A 22292-nucleotide genomic window follows, 5' to 3' on the forward strand; every position below is an offset into this window, starting at 1 on the left:
TTGTAGAAACATCTCAAGGATGATCAATAGAAACAGGATGCACCTGAGCTCTATTTCGATTCTCATATCAAAGGGTCTGAATACTCATGTAAATAAGGTATGTTTTTTGGGGGGGCGGGGTTATACATTTACTAAATATTCTAAAAACATGTCATTATGAGGTATTGTGTGTAGATTAGGGGAAAACAGTATTTAATCAATTTTAGAATAAGGCTGTAACATAACAAAATGTGGAAAAAGTCAAGGGGTCTGAATACTTTCCGAACGCACTGTATATTTACATGTACATGCATGAATATATAGATATAGTAAAGAACATAACCAATTGTTTTTGTGGGGTATTTCATTCTTTAGTGAAGTGAATTTGTGAGGAGAGTTTGGGCACAAATACAGGCGCACACACACATACACGCACACACACTCTCGCACACTGTTCATTCCATGAATATGAATCAGCACAAACTGTAGAATAGATGGCAGTTTAAAGAGCCTTGAGACCCCGGGGACACTAGGAGCAAATCAGCAGACAGAAACAGACAACGCTCGCATCATTAAAAGCAAACAGACAGTGCTTGCATCATCAGAAGCAGACAGACAGTGCTCACATCATCAGAAGCAGACAGAGCTCGCATTATCAGAAGCAGCCAGCATCTAGCTCCTCTAGAAAGGGAGGGACCATTGCAGTAGCCCTGTGTCCATCCATCCTTCCCTTCCCTGCAGTAGCCCTAGTGTTTTGTCATCCCTCCTTCCCTTTCCTCGTTCCCTTCCACCAGGATCAAAAACTGCAGACCAGACTAAGCCCAGGCCAGACGCTAACATTGCTAACCTTGAGGATAAGGCCCCAGACAGGCCAGAGGGCATCTCCCGCTCCCTATCTCTCTCTCTCTCTGCCCTTGGTCGTTCCTTTTCTCTCTCCCCTGTGTAAAAAAACAGGTACTCCAGGTATTGCAGTACAAGTCCAAGTTATCTTGTGATCCCATTTGGTCCAGCCATTGGCAGTGATTAGTATATAACATAGAGACTGTTACTGCTGGCAACCTGAGCTGATTCTGAAACACTACTTCTGTTGCATGTCCTGGTTGGTGGATGGCTGGTTGAACAAGGTCTGAACACCAGTGAAACGAGCCACAAGTGAAAAAGCAGTCAAAAGGCAAACAACAAAACAAGAATAGACTAAAGAGAAGAAGAGCATTTGTTCCATTCAGCTAGCACGTCATGATGGTGATGTACTGTACCATGGATTGCTCACGAGTCTAGAGACTTCTTACGCATCTATTCAAACAAGATTTTAAAAAGTAGCAATTGTAAACAGTTATAGCACAGCAGTACTGAAGCCAGCATTGTAAAATTCACTCTGCAGCTTTGAGAGGGATAGGCTGAGGGTTGACTGGAATGTTGTCAGAGCTACTGATTGTGCTTCATCTGTGTGTGTGTGTGTGTGTGTGTGTGTGTGTGTGTGTGTGTGTGTGTGTGTGCGTGTGTGTGTGTGTGTGTGTGTGCGTACCTGTGTGTGTGTGTGTGTGTGTGTGTGTGTGTGTGTGTGTGTGTGTGTGTGTGTGTGTGTGTGTGTGCGTGCATACCTGTGTGTCTGTCTGTGTGTGTAAGATAGTATATTTACTGGTAAGCTTAATAAAGGACTGAAATTAATTATCAGGTCATTCAATTATTTTCTAATTAGCCAAAAACTCAAATACCTGATTGACATTTTGAGATAGTATGCGTGTTCTTCCCACCATACACTTGGAGTGCATCCGTTTGCTCTTAATTCAAGGCCCTTCCATGACCAGAGGATGTGTGTTGAGAAAGACGGCCTTGACGTTGGATTCAGACAAAGAGGAGAAACACTGAAGATCCCAACTCATCTGCTGTGTCTGGCTGCATCCTCTTCATGATAAGATAGTCCCATAGTCCACAAGCACTGGCTACTGTTTCTGTTTGTTAAACCATACTACTTTCAATAAATGAAAGAATATACTTTTTCCTTTCATTTTGTGTGTTCAGAAAGCAGTACAAATAATCAGCAGTGCACATTTGGCAAATCAACTCTCCTTTATCATGCGTTACGGCACAACTCTGGAGAGGAAGAAGTACTACTGAGGGCTTGGAAACTTCCTCACTTCCTTTATCTACACAGTAGTCTCTTCCTCTCAGGGGATGGAGGGTGACTTGGCAATGTTCCATTCCTCTCACACCCACATCCCAAATGGCCCTGTGTAGTACACTATGTAGGGAATAGGGCACCATTTGGGATGGCTGGCACATTTAAAGGTGTGCCTCAGGGTGTCCGGGAAAGGTGTAGTTTCTTCAGTGCTTAGGGGGGCAGGCAGTGTAGACGCAGGGATTGTTTTTCGCCAAGTGACTAGCTACAGCTGGTGTGATGAGAGAAAGGTGGAAAAGTATACAGTATAAATATACAGTTATTATGGATATAGCGCTTCACTGCAGTCATACGCACTAGTAAACAATGACCACCACATTCAGAGTACAGTGAGAAACACTGATGCATAACAACAACACAAAATCAAAACAGACCGCCAGACCCCAGGCATTGGCAAGATAGATAACTCAAGAAGAAAACACAGTGTAGGACAGATCATTGTCGTTCCAAACCTTGTACTGTAGTCAGTCAGCGATAGATACAACAAGTGCTCCGAGATAGTAGATACCACAGTGCATTCTTTCCCACGGATAGCTAGCAGTTTGCCAGCCCCTCAGACCAGAGACAAGGACAATGGAGGGAGGGATGGATCTGACAGTATGGCCCCCGGCCCAGCCTCCCTCCATCCCTCTCTCCCTCCCTCTGCTTACTTCTCCTTGACGATCTCCTCATATTTGGGCGGAGGGTCGCTGTATGGCGCCGACACCTCGTCGCTGCTGCTCTCCAGGTGTCCTGTCACCTCCTCGTAGGAAGGAGGAGGTGTGGCACCGGAGAGACGCGACGCTACTGACACAGACGGATCCTGGACGTACAGGGCAGAGCGAGTGTTCTGAGGGTGGGAATGGGCTTCTTGGGGAACGTTTGCGGCGCAAACCAGCGACCCTCCTCCACTTCCTCCTCCTACTACTCTCTCCACCCCACTCACCACCACTGTGGGCCTGGATAAGGGGGTCTCGGAGTGGGACGGCGTGTCCCGGTGGACCAGGATACGCGGCAGGCTGCGGGTGTTGCGGTTGTTCATGTAGCGGTTCTGGGTGTAGGCGGGCCGCCGCCGTGTGGCCTTCTGCAGCTGGCACCTCCAGATGAGGAAGAGGGCGATGAGGAGGAGGAGAGCCACGCCCAGCAGGGGAACCACCATGTAGAGGTGGCCTTCTGAACGGCCGTCCCTGGTCTGCTCGTGGCTGCTCACCGTGTACACACTGCGAGTCTTCCAGAACTCCATCTGGTGGAGAGTAGAGGTAAGTTGGCATTTATTAAGACCAAAAAGCGAATATCTGTTTTCATGAATTTTTACGATATAGCCAATTTTGACTTTGCAGCTGGCCCATCTACACTGTAAAAAAAAATCTAAATTGTTTCAACTAAATATTATTAAGTAAGTGTTTTTTTTGTTTACTCAACTTTTTGGTCAAAGTGTTACCTGAACTTTAAAAAATGTGATAACATTTGCCAAAAATTCTGTCAACTTAAAATGTGTTTGCTCAAAGTGTCTCTTATGTTAATTCAACTAGAAATTATTTTTGGGACATCTTACCTAAAAAGGTTGTGGAACTAGTTAAACACAGTGATTTTCACATACAACTTCTTCAAACTTACATGTACATAGTTCAGATACAGCACATGATTACATTGCACATGATCATTTATACAGTAATTCATATCCAACATGTCTACACCTGGGATTGGAACTGACAACCTATTGGTTCACAGCATTCCAATCTTCCTGCTACACCACCATGTCTGGGTCAATAACTGAGTTCACCTGTATGGCTACACGTTGCACTTAAAAGTATACCTTAGCTCTGAGATTTACTTTTAAGTGCAAAGTATAACCTTAAAGCCCTATTGGGATGGGATAAGTTTTACTGGGGAACTCGGGTAATGTAATTATGTGCACGAGCACAAACCACCACATCTGTCATTTTTAGTCCCATCCGAATCTGCCACGTCAGTAGTTTTTACTTGGCAGGAAGGTTATTATCCCAGCCCTAAAAACCTACTGTTTTTCGGCAAACTCCCAGGTCCTCTGATAATACTTAGCCCGTGCAAATCGTCATCCCTGTGTTTTGATGGATATTACAGAGTTTAACAGGTGCTGCCCCCAGTTTGGGTAAAAACATGGGAACAAATTGACGCTTAAAACAAAGTGCTATGCACATAGCCTACAAATGATTGATAAGCTTTGTCACATATCAACTTTCCTGGTGCCATACTTCTCATTTAAAAGATGAAGTGGACGATATTGTGCCAATGAATTGATAAATTGCCAAATACGTCAAGTATTTAAATGTCTGCATAGGTTACAGTTCATGGTTCTTATTGATATGCATGATGTCTTTCTCCAAACTTGAAGGCCACTAGGCCAATACTAGGCAATCCCTAAACACTTGAAATATCTTCACAACTTCATAAAGGTCCATTTGAATAAGGAAAAAAATTATTACAGGGGCAGTTTGGTCAAACTAATCCCGTACGAATCATCCACAGGAAAAACAGACATGCTGGGGTAATAATTACATAACCAATGTTCTATAGTAATACAAGTCCTGTCTGAATCATCCACAGGAAAAACAGACATGCTGGAGTAATAATTACATAACCGGTGTTCTATAGTAATACAGTCCTGTCTGAATCATCTACAGGAAAAACAGACAAGCTGGGGTAATAATTACATAACCAATGTTCTATAGTAATACAGTCCTGTCTGAATCATCCACAGGAAAAACAGACATGCTGGGGTAATAATTACATAACCAATGTTCTATAGTAATACAGTCCTGTCTGAATCATCCACTGTAAAAACAGACATGCTGGGGTAATAATTACATAACCAATGTTCTATAGTAATACAGTCCTGTCTGAATCATCCACTGTAAAAACAGACATGCTGGGTTAATAATTACATAACCGATGTTCTATAGTTATACAAGTCCTGTACGAAGACGTATATAGAGGTGAAATCAGTTATTGACACAGACATGGTGGCGTAGCTGGAAGAATGGAATGCTGTGAACCAATAGGTTGTTAGTTAAATAGTTAACCAATAACTACCTGGAATATCTACATTGACCCTTTTTGCACTAGTTTCTTTTGACTCATCACATACGCTGCTAGTACTGTATTGGAGTTAAGTTTGGGCCAACAATAATTATCTGATCAGTTAACAGTTGGACCAAAAAGTTGAGTAAGCTAAAGAAAGGCTGTGGAAACAGTTAAGTAATAATACAGTTGAAGTCAGAAGTTTACATACACTTAGGTTGGAGTCATTAAAACTCGTTTTTCAACCACTCCACAAATATCTTGTGAACAAACTATAGTTTTAACAAGTCGGTTAGGACATCTACTTTGTGCATGACACAAGTCATTTTTCCAACAATTCTTTACAGATAGATTATTTCATTTAAAATTCACTGTATCACAATTCCAGTGGGTCAGAAGTTAACTGTGCCTTTAAACAGCTTGGACAATTCCAGAAAATTATGTCATGGCTTTAGAAGCTTCTGATAGGCTAATTGACATAATTTATACCTGTCGATGCATTTCAAGGCCTACCTTCAAACTCAGTGCCTCTTTGCTTGACATCATGGGAAAATCAAAAGAAATCAGCCAAGACCTCAGAAAAAAAATTGTAGGCCTCCACAAGTCTGGTTCATCCTTGGGAGCAATCTCCAAACGCCTGAAGGTACCACGTTCATCTGTACAAACAATAGTACACAAGTATAAACACCATGGGACCACGCAGCCGTCATACCGCTCAGGAAGGAGACGCGTTCTCTGTTCTGAGATGAACGCACTTTGGTGCGAAAAGTGAAAATCAATCCCAGAACAACAGCAAAGGACCTTGGGAAGATGCTGGAGGAAACAGGTACAAAAGTATCTATATCCACAGTAAAACAAGTCCCATATCAACATAACCTGAAAGGCTGCTCTGCAAGGAAGAAGCCACTGCTCCAAAACCACCATAAAAAAGCCAGACTACGGTTTGCAACTGCACATTGGGACAAAGATCGTACTTTTTGGAGAAATATCCTCTGGTCTGATGAAACAAAAACAGAACTGTTTGGCCATAATGACCATCTTTATGTTTGGAGGAAAAAGGGGGAGGCTTGCAAGCCGAAGAACACCATCCCAACCTTGAAGCACGGTGGTGGCAGCATCATGCTGTGGGGGTGCTTTGCTGCAGGAGGGACTGGTTCACTTCACAAAATAGATAGCATCATGAGGTAGGAAAATGATGTGGATATATTGAAACAACATCTCAAGACATCAGTCAGGAAGTTAAAGCCTGGTCGCAAATGGGTCTTCCAAATGGACAATGACCCCAACCATACTTCCAAAGTTGTGGCAAAATGGCTTAAGGACAACCAAGTCAAGGTATTGGAGAGGCCATCACAAAGCCCTGACCTCAATCCCATAGAAAATTTGTGGGCGGAACTGAAAAAGCGTATGCGAGCATGGAGGCCTACAAACCTTTTACTAGGATTAAATGTCAAGAATTGTGAAAAACTGAGTTTAAATGTAGTTGGCTAAGGTGTATGTAAACTTCCGACTTCAACTGTAATTATTAGATTCATGACAATAACCGTCAACCTGCAAGGAGAGGGGAGGAGAAGAGGGGTGTAGAAGAGGAGTAGAGAGGACAGAAGAGAGGACAGAAGAGGAGAGAAGTGAGGAGTGAGGGGGAAGAGGATGAGAGGAGACGTGTGTTATAACACACATACTGTATGGGCACATACATGTATAACCAGAACTCAATGATTCATCCCACTAATCAATACATCTGTGTTTCTAAAGAGGAGTGTGATATAATTTACTGTTCTCTCTTTGTTCTCGAACACTTCATTGGCCTCCTCGAAGCTGCAGCTCTCCTCCACACACTCCCGTTCGATGTTACCCTGTCTGAACTCCTCCAGGAAACTGTTGGCTCGGGGGAAGCGCTTGAGGAGAGAGTGAGCATCCTTCCCATCTAGGAACGCTACAGAGAGAAAGATTGGAGAGTGAGCGTGTGTGTTTGTGAGCATCCTTCCCATCTAGGAATGCAACTGACTCACAGCGAGGAGAACATGAAATAGCATGACACAAATACACACACAAACACACACACTCACTCTGCGTGGAGGAGAGCTGCATCTTCGAGAAGGTGACCTGTGGCTGGTTGACCTTGGTTATCTATTCTAATCTATTCACACATTCTGTTGAATACAACTGATACAAGGCATTCGGAAAGTACTCAGACCCCTTCAATTTTCCACATTTTGTTACGTAACATACTTAATCTAAAATGGATTAAATAAAAAAAATGCTCATCAATCTACACACAATACCCTATAATGACAAAGTAAAAAAAAATGTTTTTGAAATTTTTACAAATGTTTAAAAAATTAAAAACAGAAATTCCTTATTTACATAAGTATTCAGACCCTTTGCTATGAGACACAAAATAGAGCTCAAGTGCATCCTGTTTCCCTGGATCATCCTTGAGATGTTTCTACAACTTGATTGGAGTCCACCGGTGGTAAATTAAATTGATTGGACATGATTTGGAAAGGCACACACCTGTCTATATAAGGTCCCACAGTTGACAGTGCATGTCAGAGCAAAAACCAAGCCATGAGGTCAAAGGAATTGTTGGTAGAGCTCCGAGACAGGATTGTGTTTAGGCACAGATCTGGGGAATGGTACCAAAAAATGTCTGCAGTATTGAAGGTGCCCAAGAACACAGTGGCCTCTGTCATTTTTTAATGGAAGAAGTTTGGAACCACCAAGACTCTTCCTAGAGCTGGCCGCCCAGCCAAACTGAGCAATCGGGGGAGAAGGGCCTTGGTCAGTGAGGTGACCAACAACCTGATGGCAACTCTGACAGAGCTCCAGAGTTCCCCTGTGGAGATGGGAAAACCTTCCAGAAGGACAACCATCTCTGCAGCACTCCACCAATCAGGCCTTTATGGTAGAGTGGCCAGACGGAAGCTCTAAAAGACACATGACAGCCTGCTTGGTTTGCCAAAAGGCACTTAAAGACTCTCAGACCATGAAAAATAAGATTCTCTGATCTGATGAAACCAAGATTAAACTCTTTGGCCTGAATGCCAAGTGTCACGTCTTGAGGAAACCTGGCACCATCCCTATACTGAAGTACGGTGGTGGCAGCATGTGGGGATGTTTTCCGCGGCAGAGACTGGGAGACTAGTCAGGATCAAGGGAAAGATGAACGGAGCAAAGTACAGAGAGATCCTTGATGAAAACCTGCTCCAGAGTGCTCAGGACCTCAGACTGGGGTGAAGGTTCACCTTCCAACAGGTCAACGACCCTAAGCACACAGCCAAGACAACGCAAGAGTGACTTCAGGACAAGTCTCTGAATGTCCTTGAGTGGCCCAGCCAGAGCCCGGTCATGAACCCGATCGAACATCTCTGGAGAGACCTGAAAATAGCTGTGCAGCGACGCTCCCCATCCAACCTGACAGAGCTTGAGAGGATCTGCAGAGAAGAATGGGAGGAACTCCCCAAATGCAGGTGTGCCCAGCTTGTAGCTCATACGCAAGAATACTTGAGACTGTAATCGCTGCTAAAGATGCTTCAATAAAGTACTGAGTAAAGGGACTGAATACTTACACTACCGTTCAAAAGTTTGGGGTCACTTAGAAATGTCCTTGTTTTTGAAAGAAAAGCCCATTTTTGTCCATTAAAATAACATGAAATTGATCAGAAATACAGTGTAGACATTGTTAATGTTGTAAATGACTATTGTTGCTGGAAACGGCTGATTTTTTATGGAATATCTACATAGGTGTACAGAGGCCCATTATCAGTAACCAACACTCCTTTGTTCCAATGGCACGTTGTGTTAGCTAATCCAAGTTTATCATTTTAAAAGGCTAATTGATCATTAGAGAACCCTTTTGCAATTATGTTAGCACAGCTGAAAACTTTTGTTCTGATTAAATAAGCAATAAAACTGGCCTTCTTTAGACTAGTTGAGTATCTGGAGCATCAGCATTTATGGGTTTGATTACAGGCTCAAAATGGCCAGAAACAAAGAACTTTCTTCTGAAACTCGTCAGTCTATTCTCTTTCTGAGAAATTAAGGCTGTTCCATGCGAGAAATTGCCAAGAAACTGAAGATCTGGTACAACGCTGTGTACTACTCCCGTCACAGAACAGCACAAACTGTCTCTAACCAGAATAGAAAGAGGAGTGGGAAGCCCCGGTGCACAACTGAGCAAGAGGACAAGTACATTAGAGTGTCTAGTTTGAGAAACAGATGCCTCACAAGTCCTCAACTGGCAGCTTCATTAAATAGTACCCGTAAAACACCAGTCTCAACGTCAACAGTGAAGAGGCGACTCCGGGATGCTGGCCTTCTAGACAGAGTTCCTCTGTCCAGTGTCTGTGTTCTTTTTCCCATCTTAATCTTTTATTTTTATTGGCCAGTCTGAGATATGGCTTTTTCTTTGCAACTCTGCCTAGAAGGCCAGCATCCCGGAGTCGCCTCTTCACTGTTGACGTGTTTTTGCTTCATCATTAGGGGGTATTGTGTGTAGATTGAAGAGGAAAAAAACAAATGTAATCCATTTTAGAACAAGGCTGTAACGTAACAAAATGTGGAAAAGGTCAAGGGGTCTGAATACTTTCTGACTGCACTGTACATATACAAACCACGTATACAATAATGCAATACTGTTTTAGTATAGTTATAGTACAGTTCTAACACTGTTATGATACAGGTTATAATACAGTTGTTACAATGAACAGATTAGCCATAGGAGATCCAGAGGTGCAGGCCATGCTATGTTCTTACCTTCCGCCATCCTACCACCCTGCTACTCAGACCAAGACTTTCTGACCTGTGGGAGGAGAGAGAAGGAAAGAGGAGCACAAAGTCAGACCACAGTGTACCCTGATAAAATACAATAAGAAATCCAGCCTTTTTCCCAATGTTTATGATAAAATAACAACAGGCTACTACTATGCCTTACAAAATCATGAAGTATTGTGTTGAGAAATAATAACGTTGCTAATGCCTCATGATAAAATGTTTGCGATTGTGAACAGTTGCTTTTTAGGAATGTCATCCCCCCACCTCCACCTCTTCAATCCATGATGGGTCCAGCAGTATTTCTACTTAAATCAGGGCGCTGGGCATGATGTCATACAGTAGCCCACCCATAAAATGGTTCATACATGTATTTCTGGCAAAGACACCGAGTTTCAATAATGTATGGTGGAGGAACATGCTCTGTATGATAGGGATGTATCTGCTTTTATAAATGGATCACCATGTTGTAGCCTAGGAGTCGCGTGAGAGGCAACGTAACCCCCACCCCCATCCTGGATGCTGACAAAATTAAATCATTTCGAGGAGGCGCGTGTGGAAATGGAATATTAAAATGTAATCTGTTGTAGAAAACGGGGATATATGAGCGCAAGCAGCACGCACGATAGATCGCGCGAACCATCTGCCATACAGATAAACGAGCCCTATACATCAACTCTCTCCAGCCTCCTGTAGACCAACAACACAGATGCTTGCAAGGCAAGCCCTTACAAGCATACCCTGGCCTCAGTTTGCACATCCACAATCTCAAATAGTAGGCTACCATGTAAAATGAGGGGGGGGGATATATTTTGAAAGGCCTAAGAATAATTTCATTCAAAAATATGGTAATATAATTTTCAACAAGAATGTAAATAATCTAAAGAATGACATTTTAAATGAAAAGGAATACTTGAAAAATGTGTGATTGTCATGACCTTAGCCAAGGATCCATCTGCTCTCGATGCCATAATATAAAATTAAATATTTATAAAGACCCTTGTTGAGTTACAGTCATTTTTCTGGAAAGGCAGACCATTGCTGACTGTCTGGCTGTCGCTTAACTCTCATTCTCTCTCTCTCTACCATTATACGACACATCTCTGATCATAAAATATGTTTTTCTCTAGCCTACTCAAATGAAACACTGTCCCTCATAAGTGTCCGTCTATAACATAACTAGTTTAGAAATGAACCGAAGAAGAAACCCTACCTTCCACTTTCCAGCTACAGCAAATGGCTTTCAATATCCATCCGTGTTGCTATATGGGATCCGTGGGATGTACAACTCTGACGTCACCTCATTGAATGTGAATACTGATTGAGGTTCACCCTAACTGGTAAGGATTACGGTTAATTTTAGGGTTAGGGTAAGGGTGTGTGTTAAAAGTACGGTTAGGGTCCTAATGATTTGGAATAGCGTTTACCTTTCTAATAAGTGAGTACCCCACCACATGAGACAGTACCACACTGTGACCGAAATATTGCTCATGCAATGACAGAAGAGGAATCCCCGGCCTTGTCCAATGAAATGACTCCTAGGAATTGGGAGACAACCCTCTATGAATACGGAGACATTCGGGTGATGGAGTTGTTGAATAAACGCGCCCCCAGCTTCATCTAACTCGTTTTGTGGTGGGGGCTGGTAGAATATGATGTGTGTGTTTAACCAATCAATGTTTTGTTGTTGATCCGTGCTCTCACCCTTGTTCAGGGTATTTATGAAATCCTTCTGGAATGCACGGCAGCCTGCTCTTAACCACACCTTACACTAAAATACTTCACCTCCCAGAATTCCCCCTTTCATTTTCCACGTAGTTGGCTTTTTATAGGTGCGTTCAGTTCGATTTTACGTTTACTATGTTGCGGAACGGTTTGTACTGAACGACACGTTTCCCCAAAACGTTGTTGCACGTTCTTGAACAAACTTTGAGGTACGTTTGCTCCCGTTTGGTGGGTGTGTCGAGGTGTGGCTTGAAGCAACGAGTGATTTATTTAAAGGACAGTGGCCATGCTGACAGCGTTCCCCAACCCACAACCCCTCTCCGTTTTTCAACTGGTCGTTCAGTACAGCACCTTTTCCGTTCAATTGAACGGTCCAGAACGTAAAAACGCAGCACTAGTTATAGGCCTTTATAGCTCATCTGTAGGCTTCAAAAGAGATGGTGACAAGATGATAATTGTTTAATTAATAATAGATTATTATGGTAAACAAAATAATTTGTCTTGCATGATGCTGAAAATGATAACAAATGTTGTTCAAAAAGTAATTAGTCTACCTTCATTATATATAGTGCATTCGGAAAGTACTCAGACCACTTGACTTTTTCCACATTTTGTTACATTACAGCCTCATTCTAAAATGTATGAAATAAATGTTACGAAAAATGAATTTTGTATTAGCCGAAACAGCTAGAATGGCCCACTGGCTTCCAGCGGCTTTATTTTTATTTTTAAATCCTGTATGTTACATTTCAAGAACCCTCCCGCACATGCCCCTAAAAGGGACGCCCGGCCATCCTCACACACTGTTGCTCCTACGGCACTAATCTACATTCTTAAAAGTAAGGGTGCAAGTTGGAAACAAATAAGGTTCTTGAGAGCAATGCCATAGGGCAACCATTTTAGGGTCTCTGAAGAACCATGAATGGGATGGTTCTTTGAAAAACCATACAAAAATCCAAAACCAGAAATGTTTCGGCCCTCCAGGACCAGATTTGAATAGCCCTGCTATAAGATTTTAAGCCTTATTTGCATATGTCCCAGGGTGCCTTTTGAGTGAATTTTAGAGTTACCAGTACCACCCATGACTGTGTTTGCTAGTGACAGACATGGTTGCTTGATTCACTCACTTTTAGTATTGTTGTTATTTATGTATGTTATTTATATTTGAGTAGTATAAGATTAATTAATCAATCAATGCACATGTAAAAACATATATATTGAAACAAACTATTGTAAAAATCAACCTGCAACAGAGCGTGCTGAGAAATACTGATAATGATGGCCGTGGTTTTGGTTCAACTCTGGTTATTAACACCAAGACTTTGATTATTTTACACCACAGAATGTTAATTGAACTCTTTACAGTCTTAATTTACCTCCTGAATCAACACTTGAAATGTTACACGGTAAAATCAACACTAGTTAACACTGGCCAATTTGCTGTATGCTGGGAAAGGGACACATCTGCAGGATTACATACATTTCAAGAACCTTTAAGAATTCTGAAGAACCATAGATGCCATGTCAAGAACCTCACACTTAAGAGCTGAGGAAGAACCATTTAAGAAGCTTAATTTTCAGTGTAGTGAGCACCTTTTGAGCTCTGCCAAGCAATGCATTTCATTGGTTTGACATGTTGCGAGGCGTCACTGGTTTCCACCCCTTTGTAGCTTCTTTCTGCCATATACTTCACCAGGCTTTCCGATTGGCAAACCTTGTTTTCGACGAGGCTAGGGGTTGTCATGTGACAGGTCAGGCCTTAAGTGGTAAAACTGACAACAGCAGAGGTGTCCGGTGAACTGTGACCCCAGAGAGCCTGATCTCTGACCACAACCCTGGATGCCCTCTCTCTGCTTTCCACCAGTTCAACCTCAGCCTGAGACACTGAAGAGTATGTGTCCCAAATGACACCCTATTCCCTACATAGTGTACAACACTCTTAGACAAAAGGGTTCCAAAACGGTTCTTCAGCTTTCTACATAAGATAACCCTTTTTGGTTCCAGGTAGAACTATGTTGGGTTCCATGTTGAATCCTCTTTGGAAAGGGTTTTATAAAGGGTTCGTCCTGGAACCAAAAAGGGTTATCTTATGGGGACAGCTGAAGAACCCTTTTTTTTCTGAGACTGTAGTGAACTTCCACTCTTCCCAGTCCCAGAGAACTAGCAGATATAGACAGATCATAGGAGAGGAGAGATAACAAGGTGAAAACCGAGAGTAGAATCTGATCCCCGTTACAACAACAGCAGCCCTGCAGTGATAATGTGTGTGCTCCAAATGGCACCTGATTCTATAGTGGACTACTTTTGAACAGAGCCCTATGAGCCCTGGTCAAAATTAGTGCACTATAAAGGGATTATGGTGCCATTTTGAGCATAAACAATGTTTTTCTCTGTGATCATGTAATCAATAGGAAAATAACAAGATGAAATAATCTGTTTTTCCCAAAATAGGTTTTTATTTTAACAGCTGTTGTTTAGACAGTGTTTCGATGGACAATATACAAAAAAGTTGAAAAATAGGAAATATATAAACATATACTGTATGTATCTATATACAATTGTACATCATAAATTAGATATGTAAATAAAATGCAAATAGATACTTTTTTATACACAAACAAGGTACAGACCCTGAGATAAACTATCCCAATGTGGGATTTAATGTATGTATTATACAATCCCTAACATACATTCCACTGCCCCCCAAGGAAGACTAATATATGGTACTAGAGCAAGACTGCATACATTACTTTTTGCAACTTTCCATTACTATGTTTTGCTACAGAAATACTTGCAACTCTTTGCTTGACAGAGCCTATGCCAACATAGTGGCAATACAAGATACCAGTTGAAACAGGCTCCACAATTCACATTTAACTTAGGCTTCTTTGCTTTCATGGAGGTAAGATAAACAATCTAGAATACTTAAGACAATACAATCCCTTCTCTGTGCTCGGCATGCTGTGTACTACTGAATATGTGACATAAATGGTTTGTTGGATCGTTCTGTGCTCCTGTAGGACAAGTCTATGACTCTGACTGACAGTGGTTATTCCATTCATAGAATAAGAATGGATTCTGATTGTGAAGACAGCTCCAGTTACATCGGTTCTTCCAGGTGTCTCACCAGAGGTGTCTCGCCAGACATCATTTTCTGTTGTACCACAAAGAGATATTATGGAATATCACCATCTAATGTTCCATTTTTTCCAATTGGAAACCCTCTAGACTTCAGTTGTAGCTGGTGTAGTGGGACTGACGCTTGAGGTACTCCTTTTCCTCGCTGTACATTTCTTCTTCCCACTCCTCGTCCTCCTCGTCATTCTCGCTGTCTGACTCCTCGTAGAAGCTGATGGTGGCCTGGACAGGGAAGTTCCTCAGGAGAGCCTCTCCGTCGCTGTACAGGTAGTCAAACGACTTGGACTTGGGCCAGAAAAGTCTGTGGTGGTGGGAAGAATAAAGGAACGTTAACAAAGCTGATACCTTTCCCATTAGTCTGAGAATTAAAACACACACAAGTAGACAGAAGTGGTAGAAGGAAGAAAGAAATGTTAACACACTGACCCCTGGGAATAGCTTCAGACTGAAAACAGACACGTACTAAAGGCCAAATACTAACTTCAGATCCGCAAATGCAATTCTTGACTTTAAATAAATCAGAAAAACAATTGCAGACAAATCATGCTGTGGTGAGAATGAGATATTAATAACATATATATCTCAAATTATAATTTGGCCCTAAATGATACAGATATATTATTTGTATCGACACATTAAAACTGTTTTGGAGCAGGAGTGTTGCCTATTGGGACTTGGTACTGACCTGACAGGGTGCTGGAAGGACTGGGACTTCCCATTGAATGGGAAGAGACCTGGAACTGCAGGGGTGGAGTCTGTAGGTCTGGAGTAAGGCTGTAAATACACAGAGAGAGAGAGAATTAGGTGTTTATCTACCGCACTGTCCTGTCAAAACACAAATCCACAAACACCAAATGCCCTGCTATCATAACCACCACCTAGACCTCCTGTCCTGCATTAGTTCACCATACTGCCAGACAGACACACAAATCCACAAACACCAAATGCCCTGCTATCATAACCACCACCTAGACCTCCTCCTGTCCTGCATTAGTTCACCATACTGCCAGACAGACACACCTATATTGACCTGACCTCCTGTCCTAGCAAAACCAACACCAACACCAACACAAGCACCAACCACACCACACAAGGTACTGCCAGCTGGAGTTGGGTGCCAAACTAGGGAAGTCACAAGAGGTGTTTGCTGTGTGTGAAGTACCTGAACTTCTCTCTCCCTCTCGCTCTATCATGACAACCCTCCCTGAGGTGTCCAGTTTAGTGTTTTTCCGGCAAACAGCAGGAAAGTGCTAAGCTAGTAGGATATCTGGAGGACACTACTCTCTGGCTGTCGCCTTCGGTGTCGGTGTGGGGCCAGCTCAGCTCAGGATAGAGCCAGGTTGCATCCCAAGTGGCACCCTATTTCTGACCAGAGCCCTATGGGTCCTGGGCAAAAGAAATGCACTAAATAAGGAATAGGGTGCCATTTGGGATGCAGGCAGTCAGTAGGGCCATATGGTGCTGCGGGTCAGTCTGTCAGGGTGCAACAGACATGCCTTCTCACCCTCTGAGCCTCAGTTGATTGGCTCAGTGACAGGAAAACAGCTAAGCACTCACACCTTCTGCTCTGCAACAATGCTGCTAATGGTAATACTGCCCTCCCTCTCTCCCTCCATTCCTCTACAGGACTGTCTGACTGTCTCCTGCCTGGCCCTGGACACTGCCTAAAATGCTATCCTGCAGCTCCTCTCTCGCTTCAATCAACATTATACACAAATACACAGGCACTATCTTACATTCTATGTGAAATTAAATGCCAGACTTTCACTGCTTTTCTTGACTTTCATATTTTCCTGTATATAAAACTGGTGACCTACATTTGAGGTGGGCTAAGTAGCCCATATTGAACAAACCTAATATAAAGAACTGCAACACAACAGAAAAGACAAAAGCTTATTATTAGGGCTAATATAAACTTACACATGACTGTCTGCTTCTCTGGCATTCCCTTTGCATATCCTTGGTCGTGAGCCAAGGTCTCCATAGTGAATCATAACTGCAGAGAGAAAGGCCGTGCAGGATGGTTGTAGTGTCAATCAAACAGAGATCATTAACATACTAAGGGATGTGGACGGAAAACGTGCTCTGAATAATTACATGTGCATGCTGGTATGAATTCACCCTACTGTACAAGCTTAAGTTAGATAATATTATTGTCTCCACATAAAATAATATTATTCAATGTACTGAAAAGGCTATTGGGTGGTGCCATAATAAAGCACATTTTACGAGTCAATATAGGTCTACACTTACTATATAAAGACATTATTGTTACATTATATCCCCATCTAAAGTGCTATATATAATTCCTGGAATATTCTGTGATCTTATTTGGAGCGCTTACCTGTCATTTGTCTGCGGACGAGTGTCCATCCCTACCGGGCGCGGAGCAACAACGAAGGGCGTCTGTTTGACGATCAGACATGCGGTACTCATTTCTGTAGCTGGTATCCCTTCAATACTATACTGAATAACGATATTCCCTTTGCGGTAAACGCGGCGATATCTGCTCTGCTATGGCTTAAATAGGCGGCGAGCTACTATTGGTGCGCTTCTGTCCCGTGGAACGGCTACACTGAGAAGTATAGAAGGATGTCCAATTGGCCACAACGCCCGCGGTTTATAAAGACCTCTAGCTCTGGCGGGGGTGTGGGAGGAGTTGACCTGCCAAATGACCATTGGTAGGGGGGTGAGATAAACCTCAGTGGGAGCGAGCCTGTCTGGCAAATGATTGGGGGTCAGGGCAATTTGTTGTGAAGAGTTCTCCAGTTGTCCAAACAGTGGCCCGCAGCGAGAGGGTGAGAAATCTGTTACGGCAGGGTTATTGGAAAAACACAGAGGAGGAAAGAGAGACACCATCTGTGAGAAAGACAGCGGGGGACAAATAAGGGGGAGTCATCCTATTGTTTACCAATTAACGAAGAACAGAGTTTGAGCAACCATCGAATTGGGTAAAGAACGATAGGCCCGCCAAGCAGAGACAATTCTAACACCAATGGACAGAGCAGGCGAAATATCTGAATTCCCAATTGACTCATATACCGCATTCTTATGTAGTCTTAGTTTTGGTATTATTACTTTTAATCTGACACTATATGTAGTCTATATTAGCTAAATCCCTGTAGCCTAAATCACATAGGCAGAGGTCGTCAACAATGTTTAGTTTACAACTAATCTGTTATCAGGATAATCTACAGTTTATAATTATCAAACACTTGTCTTGAAGGACATCAACAACACCCCACAGTTTCAAATGGACATGGACTCTGATATGACAGAGCCTGTAGTTTATTTATATACAGTACCAGTCAAACACTTGGACACACGTATTCATTCCAGGGTTTTTCTTTATTTTTTACTATTTTCCACATTGTAGAATAATAGTGAAGACATCAAAACCATGAAATAACACATATGGAATCCTGTAGTAACCAAAAACGTGTTAAACAAATCAAAATATATTTTATATTTGAGATTCTTCAAAGTAGCCACACTTTGCCTTGATGACAGCTTTGCACACTCTTGACATTCTCTCAACCAGCTTCATGGGGTAGTCACCTGGAATGCATTAACCTGTTTGGGCTAGGGGGCAGTATTGAGAATTTTGGAATAAATATGTGCCCATTTTTAACTGCCTCCTACACCAACTCAGAAGCTAGAATATGCATATTATTGTTCAGGTTTGGATAGAAAACACCCTAAAGTTTCTAAAACTGTTTGAATGGTGTCTGTGAGTATAACAGAACTCCTATGGCAGGCAAAAACCTGACAAGGTTTCATGCAGGAAGTGGCCTGTCTGACAAGGAGTCGTGCGTCTTGCATCTGTTTATTGAAAAGTAAGGATCTTAGCTGTAACGTGACAATTCCCAGGGCTCCAATAGGCTCTCAGAACCCGCGAAAAACCTGAAGGTTGACGAGGCAGCCTCAGGCTGAAACACATTATCGCCTTTGGTAAGTGGCGGATCAGAGGACCATTGAATGAGGCGCGTGCACGATTCGCCCCCGTGGAGAAATTTAATTCGTCTGTTTAGGCTCATTGCAGATTCCCAGTCGGAATATTATCGCTTTTCTACGAGATAAATGGCATAAAAATTGGTTTTAAACAGCGGTTGACATGCTTCGAAGTACGGTAATGGAATATGTAGACATTTTTTGTCACGCCAATGCGCCATGCGCAAGACCGTGATGTAGCATTCTGATAGTGTCTAGAACTCACGAACAAAACGTCGCTGTTTGGATATAACGATGGATTATTTGGGACCAAACCTACATTTGTTATTGAAGTAGAAGTCCTGGCAGTGTATTCTGACGAAGAACAAGCAAGGTAAGAACATTTTTCTTATAAGAAATGTGATTTTGGTGGAGGCTGACCTGGGTGGGTGTCTAAATAGCTAGCCCTGTGATGCCGGGCTATGTACTTAGATTATTGCAAAATGTGCTTCATCCGAAAAGCTATTTTAAAATCGGACATATCGAGTGCATAGAGGAGTAATGTATCTATAATTCTTAAAATAATTGTTATGCTTTTTGTGAACGTTTATCGTGAGTAATTTAGCAAACTGTTAGTAAATTCCCCGGAAGTTTGCGGGGGGTATGCTTTTTCTGAACGTCACATGCTAATGTAAAAAGCTGGTTTTTGATATAAATATGAACTTGATTGAACAGACATGCATGTATTGTATAACATAATGTCCTAGGTGTGTCATCTGATGAAGATCATAAAAGGTTAGTGCTGCATTTAGCTGTGGTTTGGGCTTATGTGACATGATATGCTAGCTTGAAAAATGGGTGTCTGATTATTTCTGGCTGGGTACTCTCCTGACATAATCTAATGTTTTGCTTTCGTTGTAAAGCCTTTTTGAAATCGGACAGTGTGGTTAGATTAACGAGATTCTTGTCTTTAAATAGCTGTAAAATAGTCATATGTTTGAGAAATTGAAGTAATAGTATTTCAAACGATTCAAAAATCGCGCCACTGGATTGAAGTGGCTGTTACGTAGGTGGGACGAATTCGTCCCACATGCGCCAGAGAGGTTAACAGGTGTGCCTTGTTAAAGTACATTTGTGGAATTGCTTTCCGTCTTAATGCATTTGAGCCAATCAGTTGTGTTATGACAAGGTAGGGGTGGAATACAGAATATAGCCCTATTTGGTAAAAGTCCATATTATGACAAGAACAGCTCAAATAAGCAAAGAGAAACGACCGTCCATCATTACTTTAAGACATGAAGGTCAGCAAATCAGGAATATTGAACGTTTCTTCAAGTGCAGTCGCAAAAACCATCAAGCGCTATGATGAAACTAGCTCTCATGAGGACTGCCACAGGAAACGAATACCCAGAGTTACCTCTGCTGCAGAGGATAAGTTCATTAGAGTTAACTGCACCACAGATTGCAGCCCAAAGAAATTGTTCACAGAATTCACAGAACAGTCACATCTCAACATCAACTCTTCAGAGGAGACTGTGTGAATCAGGCCTTCATGGTTGAATTGCTGCAAAGAAACCACTACTAAAGGACATCAATAATAATAAGAGACTTGCTTGGGCCAAGAAACATGAGCAATGGACATTAGACCGGTAGAAATCTGTCCTTTGGTCTGATGAGTCCAAATTTGAGATTTTTGGCTCCAACCTCTGTGTCTTTGTGAGATGCAGAGTTGGTGAACAGATGATCTTTGCATGTGTGGTTACCACCGGGAAGCATGGAGGTGGAGATGTGATGGTGTGGGGGTGCTTTGCTGGTGACACTGTCTGTGATTTATTTAGATTCCAAGGCACACTTAACCAGTATGGCTACCCAAGCATTCTGCAGCGATACGCCATCCCTTCTGGTTTGCGCTTAGTGAGACTATCATTTGTTTTTCAACAGGACAATGACCCAAAACACACCTCCAGGATGTGTAAGGGCTGTTTGACCAAGAAGGAGAGTGATGGAGTGCTGCATCAGATGACTTGGCCTCCACAATCACCCAACCTCAACCTCAACCCAACAGAGTGAAGGAAAAGCAGCCAACAAGTGCTCAGCATATGTGGGAACTCCTTCAAGACTGTTTGAAATAATTCCAGGTGAAGCTGGTTGAGAGAATGCCAAGAGGGTGCAATGCATCAAGGCAAAGAGTGGCTACTTTGAAGAATCAAAGATCTAAAATATATTTTGATTTGTTTAACAATTTTTTGAGAATGCGCCAGAGATGGCTGCTGTTTTACGGGCTCCTTACCAATTGTGTTATTGTGTGTGTTTTTTTATGTTATTTTGTACATAATGTTATGACCGTCTCTTATGACTGAAAAGAGCTTCTGGATATCAGGACAGCGGTTACTCACTTCGTACTGGACCATGATTTTTTTTCTTTAACGAGTCGGACGCAAAGGATTTACTTCAGACACCTGACAAGGTCCAAATCCTCGTCATTCACATGAAGAAGAGACGGCGACATCAGAACGTAGGTCAGGGTGCCTTGTAAGGATACGACGCAGAGTGAGTAATCCCCCTCTACCATCAGTCCTATTAGCCAACATGCAATCATTGGATAACAAAATTGATGAGCTCCGATCAAGACTATCCTACCAACGGGACATAAAAAACTGTAATATCTTATGTTTCACCGAGTCGTGGCTGAACAACAACATGGATAACATACAGTTGGCTGTGTTTTCGGTCCATCGGCAAGATAGAACAGCTGCCTCCGGTAAGACAAGGGGTGGCGGTCCATGTCTATTTGTCAACAGCTGGTGCACAAAATCTAATAATAAGGAAGTCTCGAGGATATGCTCACCTGAGGTAGAGTATCTCATGATAAGCTGTAGACCACACTATTTACCAAGAGAGTTTTCATCTATATTTTTGGTAGCTGTCTATTTACCACCACAAACCGATGCTGGCACTAAGATGGCACTCAACGAGCTGTATAAGGCCATAAGGAAATAAGAAAGAGGTGGCACTGCTAGTGGCTGAGGACTTTAATGCAGGGAAACTTATATCTGTTTTAACTAATTTCTAACAGTATGTTAAATGTGCAACTAGAGGGAAAAAAACTCTAGACCACCTTTACTCCACACACAGAGATGGGTACAAAGCTCTCCCTCGCCCTCCATTTTGCAAATCTGACCAACACTCTATACTCCTGATTCCTGCTAACAAGCAAAACCTAAAACAGAAGGGACCAGTGACTCGCTCAATAAGGAAGTGGCCAGTTGATGTAGATGTTAAGCTACAGGGCTGTTTTGCTAACACAGACTGGAATTTGTTCTGGGATTCTTCCGATGGCATTGAGGAGTACACCACATCAGTCATTGGCTTCAGCAATAAGTGCATTGATGACATCATCCCCACAGTGACCGTACGTACATATCCCAAACAGAAGCCATGGATTACAGGCAACATCTGCTCTGAGCTAAAGGGTAGAGCTGCCTCTTTCAAGGAGCAGGACTCTAACCTGGACGCTTATAAGACATCC

General features: G+C 42.4%; 2 protein-coding genes across 6 annotated transcripts; both read right to left on the reverse strand.

Moving 5' to 3' along the window:
* Positions 1 to 1704: 1704 nt before the first annotated feature.
* prrg3 (proline rich and Gla domain 3) lies at positions 1705 to 11257 on the reverse strand. 5 transcript variants are annotated; one of them, XM_029701793.1, is made up of 4 exons: positions 11184 to 11257; positions 9956 to 10001; positions 6973 to 7133; positions 1705 to 3380 (listed from the first exon to the last, which is right to left on the reverse strand). In XM_029701793.1, the coding sequence occupies exons 2-4, from the start codon at positions 9963 to 9965 to the stop codon at positions 2805 to 2807; spliced, it is 747 nt and encodes a 248-aa protein (XP_029557653.1). In that variant the 5' UTR covers positions 9966 to 10001; positions 11184 to 11257; the 3' UTR covers positions 1705 to 2804. The 5 variants fall into 5 exon arrangements, 4 of the variants coding, with proteins under 4 accessions (XP_029557653.1, XP_029557654.1, XP_029557652.1 ...); XR_003867984.1 differs by lacking the exons at positions 9956 to 10001; positions 11184 to 11257 and having other exon boundaries at positions 1705 to 2369; positions 2611 to 3380; positions 6973 to 7225; XM_029701794.1 differs by lacking the exon at positions 11184 to 11257 and having other exon boundaries at positions 9956 to 10097.
* Positions 11258 to 14232: 2975 nt separating this feature from the next.
* On the reverse strand, positions 14233 to 17391 carry ripply1 (ripply transcriptional repressor 1). The gene is made up of 4 exons (XM_029701795.1): positions 17178 to 17391; positions 16754 to 16829; positions 15519 to 15607; positions 14233 to 15134 (listed from the first exon to the last, which is right to left on the reverse strand). The coding sequence occupies exons 1-4, from the start codon at positions 17267 to 17269 to the stop codon at positions 14927 to 14929; spliced, it is 465 nt and encodes a 154-aa protein (XP_029557655.1). The 5' UTR covers positions 17270 to 17391; the 3' UTR covers positions 14233 to 14926.
* Between the last annotated feature and the right edge of the window lie 4901 nt (positions 17392 to 22292).

Source organism: Salmo trutta, chromosome 19, assembly GCF_901001165.1.
Source record: "Salmo trutta chromosome 19, fSalTru1.1, whole genome shotgun sequence".
NCBI lineage: Eukaryota > Metazoa > Chordata > Actinopteri > Salmoniformes > Salmonidae > Salmo > Salmo trutta.